Below are 18822 nucleotides of genomic sequence, written 5' to 3'. Positions count from 1 at the left end.
GTACACACTGCAAATAGTTTCCTGTCAGAAGGTTAACAAATGCTACGTGGCAATCAGTACTGTGAGGAAGAGGCTGATCAATGGTTTTAATTCCAAGAAAAGCTCAGTAAATTCAAGATTTAAAATATTAGAATACAGGTGCCCTAGTTTTTCATGACAAATTATTTTATAGCCCATCAAAGTTAAAAAAAAAAAAACCCACAAACCCTATATACATCCCCCTAAGAGGAAGCATTCTAGCTCCCCTGTGCAACTCACATGTTCCTGAGTAAGGTTACTGGTCGCTCTGAGGCCCTCGTCATGGATATGTTTCTGCAGCTCCTCAATCATATGAGGTAAACCACTGGACACAGCACGGAGTAAGACGTACATATTTGCCATGTCTGAGAGGAAAAAGTTTATTAACTTCCCAAAGAACCTTATTATGTAATACATGCTTTTAAATGTACAACTTAAATGTACAGTATGCGGATAAAAGCCATCTGCCACTTGAATCCAAACACACAAACTCACTTACCAGCTGCTGTGCCATACTCCCCAAAAGAAGACAGATGTTGTTGCTGCTTTCTATGTAGTGGTGGTGGAGGAAAATCAAGAAAATACTCATATTCTTCCCCTTCTTTTTCACTCAAGTGCTACTATACATGTGTGTGCTACTGGTAACTACAGAGTATCTTAACGTACAAGTATTTTATACTGGACGATAAAGCAAATCCACACATTTCACAACTTTATTAGTTACTTGGAAACTAATGGGAAATTATATTGTAATTAAAAATATGAGCAAGAATATCTGTACTGGCTGGTTTTGTTTGTCAACTTGACACAAGCTGGAGTTATCTCAGAGAAAGGAGCCTCCCTTGAGGAAATGCCTCAGATCCAGCTATAAGAAATATTTTCAATTAGAGATCAAGGGTAGGAGGGCCTATTGTGGGTGGTGCCATCCTCGGGCTGGTAGTCTTAGGTTCTATAAGAAAGCAAGCCAGTAAGTAACATTTCTCCATGGCCTCTACTTTCTGATCCGCTTGAGTTCTAGTCCTGACTTCCTATGGTGACGAACAGCAATGTGGAAAATGTAAGCTGAATAAACCGTTTCCTCCCCACCTTGCTTCTTGGTCATGATGTTTTGTGCAGGAATAAAAACCCTAATATGTGTAGTAGAAACCTCTATTAAATGTGCTATGGTTGTGTCAATCTTATGGGCAGATCCTTCTAAGCAGAGAACCTAGCAGCAAGGTGAGAAGAGATGGCTCAGCAGTTAAGGACACTGGCTGCTCTTTCAGAAGCCACAGTCCTATTCCCAGAACCTATATGGTGGCTCATACCTTCACACAGACATATATATATATATATATATGCAGGCAAAACATCACAGCACATAAAATAAAAAATAAATGAATAAATCTTTTTTAAAAAACCTCCCGTGCCACTGAACTGTGTACTGTGTTTATCTTAAACATCTTATTGAGATGTAATATACATGCAGACAACTAGACACATATGGCTTTGTGAATTATTATAGATGAACACACAACACCCCAAATATGCACACCCAGACTTAAAATAATAGACATTACCTATACCTAGAAATGCCCTTGATCCATCTCCCAATACTGCTCCTCTGTAAGGGAAAGTAGCCATAGGCTGAACTCCTCTGGCTTGAACTACGAACACGATTACACAACTCTTTCTCTTCGTTGCATTTTTGTTTTGTTTTGTTTTGTTTTGTTTTTTTTGGTTTTTTTTTTTTTTTTTTTTTTTTTTTTTGTGGAACATAAGGCTTATCTGTGCTGTGTTCAGCTTTCATGTACTCATGGCTACTCCTCTGTAATAATCCGTAGTATATGCATCAGTGAATGTGTGACTGTTTCTAGTCATTAAAGGAACATTATTGCTATGAAGCCTGTTGTATAGTTTTGTATACACATGGATAGATGCATAGGGGAAGGAACCCCATACCGGAGAGACTTGCTGGGTCATGAAATATATACTTCATACTCAGTATTAGCATTGCGATATGGCTTCATCAATTTATACTCTCATCCCAAGGTACCAGAAGTTCCTGGTATCCTACTTATTTCCTGATATGTCCTATATTCTTCCTGACTATAACAAGTCACACACAAACACCACCAAACAACAGCAATGAAACAAATGTTTTCACTATTTATTGCTGACGTCTCAGTGAACTCTTGCTTTAAAGGGAGCACCTGTTTTACCCTTCCCGATTTGATTTCCTACTGCATAGAAGGAAAGTAGCCTTTGCGATATATAAAAGTATAAACACATTTTCCTAACTCATCTTTTTATACTTTAGACTACCTTAAAAATGCTTTTCCAAAAGATTAACCAATAACCTTAAGGGAATATGTAATACACCAGGGGGTATTAAAGTATGTTTTAAATCTAAGGTAAGAGGAAACAGCAGAAAAACTAAGACTTGTCGTTTGATTTTTGCTCACTGGTCCGTCCCCGGGTGCGCTTACCGTTCTTCCTCTCTTGCTGAATGATGCTGTGGCACTCTGAATGTAAGAACTGTAAGTGGTCTGCTACCATCCGCTGCTGACACTCATGAATCACTTTAGTATATGAACTTGGATGCAAATATTTTCGACATCTAATTTCTTCATCTTTTAATCTACCTAGAACCTACAGAAATACATCCTTATAATCATGATCTATGATGCAATGTTTAACATCAGCCAGCTCTTAATGCCTTTGGGAGAATGCAGGTAAGGTTATGGAAAAGCTTTACACAACCAATTTCAACTCAAAATGTACTAGTCATTTCAGATCAACTTAACCTCTGTCACCTACATGCCCTGACTGCATTCTAACAACAACCTTCACTCATCAGCCCAAATCATCTGTTGAACTGGGAACCCAACACAAAACAGAGCACAAAGTACATAAACAATCCTTAACTGTCACGTTAAAGACTTTTATACTGACCCAAATATGTCAACGAAGACCATTTATTAATGATTACCCTGCATGAAAAGGAAGCAGATCCAAATCATACAGGTCAATAAAAAGCTAATGAAGACAGGAGAAAAAGAACCTGACAAATTTTTTGACAAAAAAAAATTACAACATTGTATGTAGCCTTAAAGAGTATGCTAGAAAGACATACATAAGTACAATTGTGAGGACTAGGAAACCACTCTGATAGGAAGCTACAGAAATTATGTGCGACCTTTTAAAGATTGCTGGTTCATCAGTCTAGAAATAAGAAGGGAAATCATTACAACAGGTAATGAAGCTCAAGAATAGAGGAAGGAATACCAGTATCTCTATTCTACTGAAATGCCATGAGTTATGGGTAGTTAGAAAAAATAAGATCCCTAGATTATCACAGAGAGATGCATCTGCCTCTGCCTCCCAAATGCTGGGTTAAATACATGCATCACCACCACCCAGCCAGGAAAATAAAGGTCTCTAGATTTTAAAAGGTGCTTGCTGTGTTGTTTTGCTGGTTCTCTTAGAATATTTTATCTTCTCAGTTAAACCAACTAACAGAAATCATTTAATAACAAAATGCTTGAACCTTAACCCTACAAATCGAAGCTGGTTAAGCCAGACAGCAATGTGTCTCTGTAATCCCAGGCCTTAGAGGTGAAGGCCACACAGTACTGCAGTGACTCAAAGGCCAGTCTAGGCTATAGAGCAAGACTCACTCTCAAAATGTCAAGAAATGAAAACTTACAACATCTAGTAAAAATTCTCATGTCTCCTTATAATGACTCTTTATCACTCTTAAAAATATTAGTAGGGCTTAAAATTCCATCTGATGGTTTGACAGTGCTCAACACTCAGCAGACCATGAGTTAACCATGACTCAGATTAATTTATTTGTCTTTCACTTTTTCTTTCCACCTTGTTATTTTTATTTTATTTATATTATCTATTTATATTAGAAACAGGGTGGTAAGTATTCCAGGTTCACCTGAATTTCCTTAAATGGCTGAGAACAAGTAGTTATACTGGGAACTAAACTCAGGTCCTCTACAAGAGGTGGATGTGCTCTTAATCACAGAGCAATCTACCGAGCCTATATTATATTAATTTTAATAATGTAACTAAAATAGCATTTTTTCCTTAGGAGAAACAATATAACAAAAATGTTTACACTAAAACAATATTAAATATGGACACTCTCAAAATACTGTAAGATGTGTAACAGGTAAATTCACATGAGGTGTTTTTTACCTTTTCCATATACTGTGAACAATTTGATTCTTGTAATAAATTTGAAGCTTCTTGCTTGTAATATTCTCCCGTTTCAGTCAGAAAGGGAGACACGAATATTCCCTGATAAAACTGAAAATCAATTAAAACTGTATTAGTAAAAATTGGAACAATTTCAACAAATACAGGTCTCATCATGTTTTGAAATAGGCTTAATTACCTTTAAGGGAAATTTTTTCTTATACTGTTCAACATGAACAAAGGAGTTAATAACCCCATGGATTACTTTCTGGTTTGGATCTTCACCACCACGATCACTGAAACAAAGTATAACATAAAATATGTTTGAATATTCAGACATATACTCAAGCACACCAATACATAGCTGCTAACTTACTAATCTAACTAAAAGTATAAGTCAAAACTGCAAGCATGAGCCAGGTGTGGTGACACACGCCTTTAGTCCCAGCACTTGCTCAATGGAAACTCAATGGGAAAAGAGTAGCCTTCTCTCTTAAAGTAAGGGAAAAACAAGGATGCAGATTTTCTCTCATTTTTTTTTCCTTAACACAGCTTAACATAACTTTTAAGTTCCAGCCTCAGCAATCATATAGGAGAAATAAATAAATAGCATTTGAATTGGGGAAAAAAGTAAAAGTATTGGTTTGTAAATAGCCTTGGAGGTAGAAATATATCCCAAATTTTATACCACCACCACCACCAACAACAACAAAAATCCAAAAACCACTATTAAAGTAAATGAATTAATCTGCAGATTACAGAATGAACATACAGAAATCAGTCGTGCTGTTGTATGCCAACAGTGAACTACCTGAATTGGAAAGCAAGAAGGCAATCCCATTTTGAATTTGCTTTAAGAAATCACCAAAATCACCAGAAAAACCTTAAGAGTGAAAACCTGATCAAAAAAAGTCAGGTAGACTCACACTAGGTCAGAATTGATAGGAACAATACACACACTAATGGTATTCACCGAGGACAGAAACCCAAACTCACTTTTTAATTTCTCGAAGCAGCATCCGGATGAGGATGTTCTGAAGGGGTTCAACCATTAACTTCCTCCACATATCCAATGCTAGCTGCCAGGAAAAACAGAAATCATCAAGGATGAATTAGGTAGTTTTTCCCTTAACATTCAAAGATTTTTTTTATAATTCTTTTTTTTTCCCCCTGGGCCCCACTCACTCCAGCCCCTAGTTGCTTCGGCCCTGCTCACTCTGGCCCATAGGTTTTGTTTGTTTGTTTGTTTGTTTTTCATTACGGATGATTGGAGCCACCATGTGGTTACTGGGATTTGAACTCATGACCTCTGGAAGAGCAATCAGTGCTCTTAACTGCTGAGCCATCTTACCAGTCCTCAAGGATTTTTTTTAATAGAAATATGCATCAATAGGAATATTATTGATATTTTAAAATATAAGCAAAAGCTGAAGGAAATCCATACTCTAGGAATTCGAGTTATGAACCTGGTGGCATCTAGTGTCCTGGCTGTATTTACTAAAGCTTATTTGGCTCAAAATAACAAAACAAAACAACAACAAAAACAGAAGGAAAAAATAAGTTTTCACTTAAAGAAGCAGTCATCACCTCAGAATTATAAGATTAAAAATTATTATTGTATATGTATATATGTGTGTATATGTATGTATACACATATATATGCTTGTATATTATTGTTGTTATTAATTATTACTAGTGTGTCTGTGTTCTGGAGTTGATTCTCTCCTTCCATTATGAGGTGTGTTCCAGAGATTAAGCCCAGCTTGTCAGCCTTACACAGTCAGGAGGCAAGTACTTTACCCAGAGCCATCTCCCCTGCACCTATGGCTGTAATAATCACTGAAAATTAATAGTTTTGTAAAATCCTTATTGATTGTTCAATATTTAAGTACTAGATAGAGATGAGCCAACCCCTGATGACAGGTGGAAGGGGAGATCGAAGACACAAAGTTGTCTGTCCTCTGACAAATCTATGTGTGCAGTCACTTAAAGAAGTTCTTACCTCTCCTATTTCCATAAGTGGTTCATTCATATCTACTCCACCATAGCCATACTGTATATCAGCTTCTGTCAATTTATTCTTTTTAATATACTGGGTATTGAGATACCTGAAAGTCAAATGTAAGAACCACGGATGTAAAGTCAAAAATCAGTCAGGAAAGCAAAGAACTGACAGCTGTAGGACACAAAATCCTAAGAGTCATACATTCACACACTAATGCAGCGATAACACCAAAAGAAAACATATACAAGTTAGGAATGAATGAGAACAGTAAATTGTTAGCCCTGGACTTTCTGCAAAGCTGACTACACCAATAACTTTTCACACAGTAAGGATAAAACGACCCCCAGCATAGGAAAACAAGAAGATCTGCTTCCCCTTGATTCTCACCACAATGCTCCTGACTTTAAGCAGCATTTCTTACAATGGCTTTCAGCTAAGGAAGGACTAAGACTGGAGGAATTGAGGTCAACATGAGACTGATCTCCAGTCTGCAATTCCCTGTAGCCATGATGACAATGTCTGGCCGCTCTCATTCACATCTTGTACCTTGTGGGCCTGCCTTGATCTCCTTCTAAACTCGACCTTCCCGTGAAGAACAAAATATTTTACCAACTACATAGCACTTGCTACCACATACAGTCCTTTTCTTTCATTGATAGATCTTTTTATATGCTCAGTTACTCTCTGGAGTATAAGGGTGGTGACACCCTTCTGACACCAATCAAAAAAGAGCAGCAGGCAAGTATCAAGTTCTAAAAGCTGAGCAACGGGGATTGCAAGTTATAGACTAGGCTAAGATAGCAAACCCTGTCTCAAAGCAAACAAATAATTCTAAAATGGATTAAATAATTGTACATAATATTAAAAAATAATTATGCACCTGGTGAGACTAAACAACAGGGGAGCTTGCGCCCAAAGATTTCCAGACAAGCTCGGCAGAGAACACAGAGAGATTCTCATCTTACAACAAACAAAAACTACTTGAGGAAACTGGCATTTCTCTCTCTGCATTAATTTCATTATACATTTTCTAAAAGAGTGTGTCTACAAACAAGGAAAGGCACCAAGCAAGGGTAGCACACACCTTTAATCCCAGCACTTAGGAGGCATATCAGGCCTGGTCAATAGAGCTAGTTCCGGGACAGTCAAAGCTACACAAAGAAACCCTGTCTAAAAGAACAAAAACAAGCAAAGCAAAGTAAAAAACAAAACAAAACCAAAAACAAGGAAAGGCCTAGAAGACAATCTACCACTCCCCCCCCCACCCAAAAAAAACCCACTACAAAGGTGTTTTCTTCTAATATTGTCAACACTGCCCTCCGAGGAAATATCTCATTACTACTCACCCTACCAATACAATTAAAGGAATGACCATTGGTTATATGATGCCAATACTACAGGACACTTAATTGACTCCCATAGGCACCAGCTCTATGATTGGGTTATATAGACAGTGGAAAGCTAGTGATTTTAGATAGTAATCAAGTGCTCTAATAAGATAACATTAGCTAGGTGGTTGCATACACCTATAATCCTAGCTAGAGCTTAATAATCAATTACAGACTGAGTTCAAGGTCAGTCTGGGCTCAAGAGACTTTATCTCAAAAAAGGTGTATGCATGTAAAAAGGCTCTGATATGCATGTAGAAAGGCTCTGATATAAGAAAATGAATGAGCCCTGAGTCTAACTGATTAAGTACACACACACCCACTCTTCAAACTTCAACAATACATACAATCAAGCTGGGGGTTATCTTAATAAAATCGCACAATGTTGAAATACTATTTTATAAAAGTTAAAGCCACAATAAACCTGTACTTCACAGTAAGCTGTTTTAAAATTGTGGGTTTGCTACTATAAAGGCCACTGTGCCATTGTGAAGTCCAGTTTCTGCAAAGGCAACTTAGATTAAGTAACCTATACTTCTGTTGAACCAGCAAGGCAAAGGAGTAGCAACACGCTAGGAGAAGAACTGAGAGCTGCTGAGGTACTACGGTGGGTACTGCCACAGAGCAGGGCAGAAGAGCAGACTGTGCCTGGAGAGCTGACAAGTCATCAGCTTCTCCACAGTGAAAAACTGAAACCCAGGCCCATTTATGGGACAAGCCACAAAGCATATGGCAAAATTATCACTACATCCATCTCAAGCCATAAAGGTTACAGGAGTGGACTCTCTAAGCCTAGAATAAGAGAACAACACTTCGTATGCGTGTTTGGTATTTATTTACTCTGTCAATAAATGTCTGCTTTGCTCAGCAATAGTTGTGGGCAGGTATTTTAAATGATTAACTACTTACACAGGGATCCCTAAGACTTACTAATGGTATAGCCACAATGACTTATGTATATAGAAGCTTTGCTGCTGAAACAATCAGTGACATTTCCTAACATTTAAGTTCTATCATTATGCAACAGTCAACTGCCCTTACTTCTACAAAACTGAGTCAAATAGGATCAGCTCAAGAGAACCACAGAAGTACCGGACCTAAGCCGGAGACCATGTAGGAAAGAGGAAAGTTTAGGAAGGGAAATAAAAACCTGTCAGAATTAGTTCTCCAGAGAAAGGAGGCAAGAGCAGCCAGATGGAGCAGTATGGGTAATGAAAGGAGGAAAGGAGAGAGAAGGGTGCATGGCTAAGGCTGAATCAATGTGTTCAAGAGGCCTGAAAGAAAACTACCAAGTGCCCTAAGCAGTCTCATAGAGCCTGAAATGCATGCTTATCTTCTGGAAATGTGGCTTAGATTTATTTACTCCACTAAGCGTCATCCAACCTGAGTTTTTACAGTCATCTGTTGGAGTTTAACATGTTCTAAACAATTTGAAGAAACAGTTACACTATTTCCTTCTTTTCTTTTCCAAGGGTTACTGTCTACACTCCTGCCTATCACACAGATACACATCTTGCTCTGATGTGGACCTATCTATCAAAGTACCTATTAGTATTCTATATCCAATGAGAAATAATATAAATCACTCCTTCATAATTAAACTCATTAGAATCATATACCTTAATTAAAAACAAATCATTGGGGTAGAAGAAGAACAGGACCACGTTTCAATTTCTAACATCCACAATCATCTCCAGTCCAATGGGATCTGATGCCATCTACTAGCCTGAGGATGCCAGGCACATAAGAGGTACAGCGACACACATGCAGGTTAAGACACTCATGTTACGTACAAGGAAATCTTGTTTGTTTGGTTTTGGTTTATTGAGACAGGGTTTCTCTGTGTAGCCCTCGCTGCTCTGAAATTCACTCTGTAGACCAGGCTGGGCTCAAACTTGTTGAGATATGCCTGTCTGCCTCTGCCTCCTGACAGCTAGGATTAAACACATAGGACACCACAGTCCAACCATAACAATGAACTATGGATGCAGATGGTGCTAAGAGGTCAGACTTCAAAGCACTCACCTATATAAGCAGTCCATATAGTCGGCGCCTTTGCTGTATTCTTCCCAGTACCTATGATACATAACAAGCACTTGTTCTTCAGACTCCAGAACTCTCTAAACAGAAAAAATATTTTTGCTTTGAAAGTACTAATCATTTTCATTACAACGAAATTACAAAATATATAGAATCAAACTTCTAAAAATAGCACAAATCAAGCATTATCACCCACATTTATAAATTATATTTTAATTATATTTAGTACAAATGAAACTGGGGAAAAAAACATGAGCCTTAGAATAGAGAGTGACTATCCAAAGATTTCTCCAAAATAAAAGAACAAATGATTGAAGCGTGAGCACATGGATATAAAACAAGCATATTCATGGATTTTTTTCATAGATTTTTTTAAAGATTTATTTATTTTATGTATGTGAGTAAGCTGTAGCTGTGAACTACAATTGTGTAGCCTTAATGTGCTTGTGAATTGTGAGCCATAATGTGGTTGTTGGGAATTGAATTTTAGGACCTCTGCTCACTCCCGTTCAGTTGGACCTCTGCTGGCTCTGGCCGGCCCCGCTTGCTCTGGTCAACTCTGCTCGTTCAGTCCCTGTTCTGTCTGGCCTAAAGATTTATTCATTATTATACATAAGTACACTGTCGCTGACTTCAGATGCACCAGAAGAGGGTGTCAGATCTCATTATGGGTGGTTGTGAGCCACCATGTGGTTGCTGGGATTTGAACTCAGGACCTTCTGAAGAGCAGTCAGTGCTCTTATTCACTGAGCCATCTCACCAGCCCCATAGAAATTATTTTTAAAACTGTTGTTGCTCAGATTGGCCTGTAACTTGCAATGCTGTTCCCCTGTGCTGGGGTTGCAGGTGTGCAGTGATACAACTTAGCTTGGGCATTGCTGGGGGTCATCCTAGCACTCACGTTAGGTAAGCAGGCCACCAGCTGAATGAGTCTTCAGCTCTTAAGATAATGTGACTTTTTAAGCAAGACTGACATTCTTTGTAGCCTAGGATCACCTTGCACTCAGTAATCTTTCTACCTCAGCCTCCCCGGTATGGGATTTTAGGTTTGAGCCATAAGCATCTTCAATTCTATTTCTCAAAGAATTCATGGTGGGCATGGTCGCATGCCCACATGTCCCTTTAGTCCAGATCTGTGATTTCTAGGCTACTTACGGCTACAAAGCGAGACCCTATCTCTCAAAATATACAAAACAAACAAGCAAAAACCCTATATAGCCTCAACAGTGCACTCCAGCCCCCCTCAGAGCTGAGGAGGTAGGGCTGATTGCGAACTCCAGGCTAGCCAGTTAGGCTATTTAGCAGTTTGACAGATCTTGGATAACATGATATTTTGTCTCAAAAAACAAAAACAACTATAGCCGACTTAACAAATGGTAACATTAATGTCTTATATGGTTATTAATACATAAAGCAAAGTTCAATAGCTTATCATACTTCAACCAAAGTAATATATTAAAAACACTGAAACAATTTTAAAGTACTTGCTATCAAAACCTCTGCCATGAGTTGATACATGCACATACTCAAACACTAAAGAGTGTATGAAACGGACAATAAAAATGCACTAAAAGCAGTATATTCCTCTTCCACATTGTTCAGCCTTCTGGGTCAATAGGATATCTCTTCCTAGTTACGGCAGAGGCTGACCATTATGATCTGATGGTTGCCACCAACAAGAGGTAGAGTGCAAGATTCCTCCCAATCAGATGATCTTTAAAGACCATAAAGGGGACACAGCAGCTCACTTAAATGAGTGAGATCTGTGATGATGGCTCCATTATATAGCAGATATAAACCCTAAAGAAACAAACTGATTTGCAGTGTGAACAAAATAATGATGCTTAATTTATATATCTTAAATATGGCTAGGAATACACTGTTTAGAAATTTAGGTCTGGGGCTGGTAAGATGACTCAGCGGTTAAGAGCACTGACTGATCTTCCGAAGGTCCTGAGTTCAAATCCCAGCAACCACATGGTGGCTCACAACCATCAGTAACAAAAATTTGATGCCCTCTTCTAGAGTGTCTGAAAACAGCTACAGCATACACACATATGATAAATAAATAAATCTTTAAAAAAAAAAAAGGAAATTTAGGTCTGGTTAATTTATGTGTATTTTTATTAGATATTTTCTTTATATACATTTTAAATGCTATCCGGAAAGTTCCCTATACCCTCTCCCCCCCCCCTCCCTACCCACCCACTCCTACTTCTTGGCCCTGGCATCCTGCAATACCAAGGGGCCTCTCGATTAGGCTATCTTCTGCTACATATGCAGCTAGAGACACGAGCTCTGTGGGTACTGGTTAGTTCATATTGTTGTTCCACCTTTAGGGTGCTTTCTCTAGCTTCTCCATTAGGGGCCTTGTGTTCCATCTTATAGATGACTGTGAGCATCCACTTCTGTATTTGCCAGGCATTGGCATAGCCTCATACGAGACAGATATACCAGGGTCCCTTCAGCAAAATCTTGCCGACATATGCAATAATGTCAGATTTTGGTGACTGATTATGGGATGGATGCCCAGGTGAGCTAGTCTCTGGAGAGTCCATATTTTCATCTTAGCTCCAAATTTTGTCTCTGTAACTCCTTTCATGGGTATGTTGTTCCCTATTCTAAGGAGGAATGAAGTATCCACCCGTTGGTCTTCCCTCTTCTTGATTTTCTTGTGTTTTACAAATTGTATCTTGGGTGTCCTATGTTTCTGGGCTACTATCCACTTATCAGTGAGTGCATATCAGGTGAGTTCTTTTGTGATTGGGTTACCTCACTTAGGATGATATCCTCCAGATACATCCATTTGTACAAGAATTTCATAAATTCATTGTTTTTAATAGCTGAGTATTACTCCATTGTGTAAATGACCACATTTTCTGTATCCATTCTTCTGTTGAGGGACATCTGGGTTCTTTCCAGCTTCTGGCTATTATAAATAAGGCCGCTATGAACATAGTGGAGCATGTGCTCTTAGTACCAGTTGGAACTTCTTCTGGGTATATGCCCAGGAGAGGTTTTGCTGGATCTTCCGGTAGTACTATGTCCAATTTTCTAAGCAACCTCCAGACTGACTTCCAGAGTGGTTCTAACAGCTTGCAATCCCACCAGCAATGGAGGAGTGATCCTCTTTCTTCACATCCTTGCCAGCATCTCCTGTCATCTGAATTTTTGACCTTAGCCATTCTGACGGGTGTGAGGTGGAATCTCAAGGTTGTTTTGATTTGCATTTCCCTGATGATTAAGGCTGTTGAACATTTTTTTCAGGTGCTTCTCAGCCCTTCGGTATTCCTCAGTTGAGAATTCTTTGTTTAGCTCTGTACCCCATTTTTTAATGGGATTATTTGAATTACTGGAGTCCAACTTCTTGAGCTCTTTGTATATATTGGATATTAGTCCCCTATCAGATTTAGGATTGGTAAAAATCCTTTCCCAATCTGTTGGTGGCCTTTTTGTCTTATTGTCAGTGTCTTTTGCGTACAGAAGCTTTACAATTTTGTGAGGTTCCATTTGTCAATTCTTGATCTTACAACATAAACCATTGCTGTTCTGTTTAGGAATTTTTCCCCTGTGCCCATATCTTCGAGGCTTTTCCCCACTTTCTCCTCTATTAATTTCAATGTCTCTGGTCTTATGTGGAGGTCTTTGATCCACTTAGACTTGAGTTTTGTACAAGGAGATAAGAATAGATCAATTCACATTCCTCTACATAACAGCCAGTTGTGCCAGAACTATTTGTTGAAAATGCTATCTCTTTTCCACTGGATGGTTTTAGCTCCCTTGTCAAAGGTCAAGTAACCATAGGCGTGTGGATTCATTTCTGGGTCTTCGATTCTACTCCATTGATCTACCTGTCTGTCACTGTACCAGTACCATGAAGGTTTTTATCACAATTGCTCTATAGCACAGCTTAATGTTAGGCATGGAGGTTCTTTTAGTACCTAGAATAGTTTTTGCTATCCTAGGTTTTTTATTATTGCAGATGAATTTGAAAATTGCCCTTTCTATCTCAGTGAAGAATTGAGTTGGAATTTTGATTCAGATTGCATTGAATATGTAGATTGCTTTCGGCAGGATAGCGATTTTTACTATATTCATCCTGCCAATCCATGTGCATGGGAGATCTTTCCATCTTCTGAGCTCTTCTTCAATTTCTTTCTTCAGAGAATTGAAGTTCTTATCATACATATCCTTTACTTCCTGAGTTAGAGTCATGCCAAGGTATTTTATATTATTTGTGACTATTGTGAAGGGTGTTGTTTCCTTAATTTCTTTCTCAGTCCATTTATCCCTTGTGTAGAATAAGTGCATTGATTTGTTTGAGTTAATTTTATACCCAGCTACTGCACTGAAGCTGTTTATTAGGTTTAGGAGTTCTCTGGTGGAATTTTGGGGGTCACTTATATCATAACATCTGCAAATAGTGATATTTTGACTTCTTCCTTTCCAATTTTGTTGTTCCCTTGATCTCCTTTTGTTGTCGAATTGCTCTGGCTAGGACTTCAAATACTATATTGAATAGGTAGGGAGAAAGTGGGCAGCCTTGTCTAGTTCCTGATTTTAGTGGGATTGCTTCCAGTTTCTCTTCATTTAGTTTGATGTTTGCTACTGGTTTGCTGTATATTGTTTTTATTATGTTTAAGTATGGGCCTTGAATTCCTGATCTTTCCATGACTTTTATCATGAATGGGTGTTGGATTCTGTCAAATGCTTTCTCAGCATCTAACGAGATGATCATGTGGTTTTTGTCTTTGAGTTTGTTTATATAGTGGATTACGTTGATGGATTTCCATATATTAAACCATCCCTGCATCCCTGGAATGAAGCCTACTTGGTTAAGATGGATGATCTTTTTGATGTGTTCTTGGATTCGGTTTGCGAGGATTTTATTGAGTATTTTTGCATCGATACTCATAAGGGAAACTGGTCTGAAGTTCTCTTTCTTTGTTGGATCTTTGTGTGGTTTAGGTATCAGTAATTGTGGCTTCATAGAATGAATTGGGTAGAGTAGTTTCTGTTTCTATTTTGTGGAATTGCTTGAGAATAGTTGAAATTAGGTCTTCTTTGAAGGTCTGATAAGAACTCTGCGAGAACCCATCTGGTCCTGGGCTTTTTTTGGTTGGGAGACTATTGATGACTGCTTATATTTCTTTAGGAAATGGGATCTGATCCTGATTTAACTTTGGTATCAGGTATCTGTCTAGGAAGTTGTCCATTTCGTCCAGGTTTTCTAGTTTTGTTAAGTATAGCCTTTTCTAGTAGGGTTTGATGATGTTTTAGATTTCCTCAGGTTCTGTTATATCTTCTTTTTCATTCTTGATTTTGTTAATTTGGATACTGTCCCTGTGCCCTCTAGGTAGTCTGGCTAAGGGTTCATCTATCTTGTTGATTTTCTCTAAGAACCAGCTCCCTGTTTGGCTGATTCTTTGAATACTTTTTTGTTTCCAGTTGATTTCAGCCCTGAGTTTGCTTATTTCTTGCTTATTTCTACTCCTCTTGGCTGAATTTGCTTCCTTTCATTCTAGAGCTTCTAGGTGAGCTGTCAGGCTGATAGTGTACGCTCTCTCTAGTTTCTTTTTGGAGGCACTCAGGGCTATGAGTTTTCCTCTTAGGAGTGCCTTCATTGTGTCCCATAAGTTTGGGTATGTTGTGGCTTCATTTTCATTAAACTCTAAAAAGTCTTTAATTTCTTTATTTCATCCTTGACCAAGGAATCATTGAGTAGAGTGTTGTTCAGTTTCCACGTGAAAGTTGGCTTTCTATTATTTATGTTGTTATGGAAGATCAGCCTTAGTCCATGGTGGTCTGATAGGATGCAATGGACAATTTCAATGTTTTTGTATCTGTGGAGGCCTGTTTTGTGACTAATTATATGGTCAATTTTGGAAGCGGTACCATGTGGCGGTGAGAAGGTATATCCTTTTGTTTTAGGATAAAATGTTCTGTAGATATCTATTAAATCCATTTATTTCATAACTTCTGTTAGTGTCCATGTGTCTCTGTTTAGTTTCTGTTTCCAGGATCTGTCCATTGGTGAGAGTGGGGTGCTGAAGTCTCCCACTATTATTGTGTGAGGTGCAATGTGTGCTTTGAGCTTTACTAACGTTTCCTTAATGGCTATGGCTGCCCTTGAATTTGGGGCATATTCAGAATTGAGAGTTCCTCTTGGAAGATTTTACCTTTGATGAGTATAAAGGGCACCTCCTTGACTTTTTTGATAACTTTGGGTTGAAAGTCAATTTTATTCGATATTAGAATGGCTACTCCAGCTTGTTTCTTCAGACCATTTGCTTGGAAAATTGTTCTCCAGCCTTTCACTCTGAGGTAGTATCTGTCCTTTTCCCTGAGGTGGGTTTCCTGTAAGCAACAAAATGTTGGGTCCTGTTTATGTAGCCAGTCTATTAGTCTATATCTTTTTATTGGGGAATTGAGTCCATTGATGTTAAGAGAAATTAAAGAAAAATAATTGTTGCTTCCTGTTACTTTGTTGTTAAAGTTGGGATTCTGTTCTTGCGGCTGTCTTCTTTTAGGTTTGTTGAAGGATTATTTTCTTGCTTTTTCTAGGATGTAGTTTCAGTCCTTGTGCTGGTGTTTTCCTTTTATTATCCTTTGAAGGGATGTATTCATGGAAAGATATTTTGTGAATTTGCTTTTATCATGGAATACTTTGGTTTCTCCATCTATGGTAATTGAGAGTTTGGCTGGGTATAGTAGCCTGGGCTGGCATTTGTGTTCTCTTAGTGTCTGTATAACATCTGTCCAGGCTCTTCTGGCTTTCATAGTCTCTCGTGAAAAGTCTGGTGTAATTCTGATGGCCCTGCCTTTATATGTTACTTGACCTTTCTCCCTTACTGCTTTTAATATTCTCTCTTTATTTAGTGCATTTGTTGTTCTGATTATTAGGTGTCGTGAGGAATTTCTTTTCTGGTTCAGGTTATTTGGAGTTCTGTAGGCTTCTTGCATGTTAATGGGCATCTCTTTCTTTAGGTTTGGAAAGTGTTCTTCTATAATTTTGTTGAAGATATTTGCTGGCCCTTTATGTTGAAAATCTTCCATCTCATCTACTCCTATTATCTGTAGGTTTGGCCTTCTCATTGTGTCCTGGATGTCCTGGATGTTTTGAGTTAGGATCTTTTTGCATTTTCTTTGATTGTTGTGCCCATGTTCTCCATGGAATCTTCTGCACCTAAGATTCTCTCTTCCATCTCTTGTATTCTGTTACTGTTGCTCGCGTCTATGGTTCCAGATTTCTTTCCTGGGGTTTCTATCTTCAGAGTTGTCTCCCTCTAGGCTTTCTTTATTGTTTCTACTTCCCATTTTAGGGTCTTGGATGGTTTTGTTCAATTCCATCACCTCTTTGGTTGTGTTTTCTTGTACTTCTTTAAGGACTTCTACCTCTTTAGCACTGTTCTCCTGTATTTCTTTAAGTGAGTTATTAAAACCCTTCTTGATGTCCTCTACCAGCGTCATGAGATATGATTTTAAATCTGAGTCTTCCTTTTCGGGTGTGTTGGGGTATCCAGGTCTTGCTGAGGTGGGAGTGCTGGGTTCTGATGATGGTGTTTGGTCTTTGTTTCTGTTAGTAAGATTCTCACATTTGCCTTTCACCACCTGGTAATCTCTGGAGTTAGTTGTTATAGTTGTCTCTGGTTGGAGCCTGTTCCTCCTGTGATTCTGTTATCCTCTGTTAGCAGACCTGGGAGTCTAGCTCTCTCCTGAGACTCAGTGGTCAGAGTACTCTTTGCAGCAAGCTCTCCCCTTACAGGGAAGGTGCACAGATATTTGGCTTTCAGAGCTGCCTCCTGGCTGAAGATGAAGGCCTGAAATAGGGCCTGTCCCAGAAGAAGTGTTGTTTCTGCAGTCTGCATGCTCACCTGCACAGACTGGTCTCCGAGGGACATGGGACACAAAATGGGTCTCTCACCTGCTCTGGCGGTCAGACCCCTCCCGGGCAGACACCTGTCCTCTGGTGGGGAAGGTTCTCAGATGTCTGGGGCCCGAGATGGGGTCTGTCCCAGTAGCTGTGTCGCTTTTGCCTGTCCCAGAAACTGTGTCACTTCCGTAGTCTGCATTCTCACCTGGGCAGACTAGACTCTGAGGGATTTGGGACCCAAGATGGCTCCCTCACCTGCCCCGAAAGAGCCCTCCCAGGTGGACACCTCTCCTCTGCTGGGAAAGGTTCCCGGATGTCTGGAGCCCGAAACAGGGTCTGTCCCAGAAGTTGTGTCGCTTCTGCCTGTCCCAGAAGCTGTGTTGCTTCTGTCTTTTATGTGTATTTTAAAATAAGTATTTTGTATGATAAAATTTAAAATTAAGAGAAAAAAAAAACAAATTTGGTAGATGTTATCCACTGTAAATCAGTGATCTAGGCAAATAACCGTAGCTGTAAGCATAAGTGTATCACAGCAATATTATCCCTTACCTTATACAAATGCCGAACGTGACTTTCCAAAAAAATCTTTGTTTCCGCATAAAGTCTTTCTCCAAGTGGTTCAGGATAGGCCACACATAAAGCATAGATATCTCTAGATAGATTATTAAGGTTCTCATAGTCAAAACATATTTATATTTGGCATTAAAAAAAGAAAACATCAAGCTGGGTGTTGTGGTACCCTAGAATCCTAGAACTTCTGCCTCTACCTTCCTAGTGCACTGGCAAGACCAAAGATGAAACAATAAACAGAAAATACAGGGCTATTTATGATGGAATCATGCATTTATACTTTAATTGAATAAAAAGAACAGGGTTGCAGAGACATTTGCTACTGAGAGTTTTTGAGTTCAGTTCCTAGCACCCACATGGTAGCTCATGGCTATCTCTAATTCTAGCTCCAGACACACTTTTCTGGTCTCTATGGGCAAAACATATGCTATGTGCCACAAACACCAGTACGTAAAATCACCTATAGGCTGTGCTACCTGTATTATAATAAATCTTTAGAAAGCTAAATTATCTACCTAAAAGAGTACAGTATGGGGAAACAACAGAGGGCTCAGCTGTTAACAAAATGTACTGCTCTTTCGGAGATTCAAAGTACTATTTTCAACAATTACTTTGGGAAGCTCATAACTGATTTAAATTTCAGGGATCCAATACTTCAGTCTCAGAAAGTACCTATGCATTGTGTTCAAATCCACATATAATACACAATAATAAATCTTAAAGAACATAGTATATTG

General features: G+C 38.7%; 1 protein-coding gene across 4 annotated transcripts in view; it reads right to left on the bottom strand.

The window, feature by feature from the left end:
• Cul2 (cullin 2) overlaps nt 1-18822 on the bottom strand; it is a 53731-nt gene that overhangs the window by 12849 nt on the left and 22060 nt on the right. For all 4 annotated transcript variants that reach the window (NM_001360829.1, XM_006526275.4, NM_029402.3 and 1 more), the window contains exons 3-10: nt 18065-18167; nt 9628-9722; nt 6212-6317; nt 5206-5288; nt 4409-4505; nt 4210-4320; nt 2487-2649; nt 259-383 (exon numbers count right to left, since the gene is read on the bottom strand). In NM_001360829.1, the coding sequence (NP_001347758.1) occupies nt 259-383; nt 2487-2649; nt 4210-4320; nt 4409-4505; nt 5206-5288; nt 6212-6317; nt 9628-9722; nt 18065-18167 (883 nt within the window). The remainder of the gene's footprint in view (nt 1-258; nt 384-2486; nt 2650-4209; nt 4321-4408; nt 4506-5205; nt 5289-6211; nt 6318-9627; nt 9723-18064; nt 18168-18822) is intronic.

The sequence above is a fragment of the Mus musculus genome, chromosome 18 (assembly GCF_000001635.26).
Source record: "Mus musculus strain C57BL/6J chromosome 18, GRCm38.p6 C57BL/6J".
NCBI classification, from domain to species: Eukaryota; Metazoa; Chordata; class Mammalia; order Rodentia; family Muridae; genus Mus; species Mus musculus.
The sequence above is the reverse complement of the archived record's forward strand: the minus strand, read 5'-3'. Positions and strand labels throughout refer to the sequence as shown.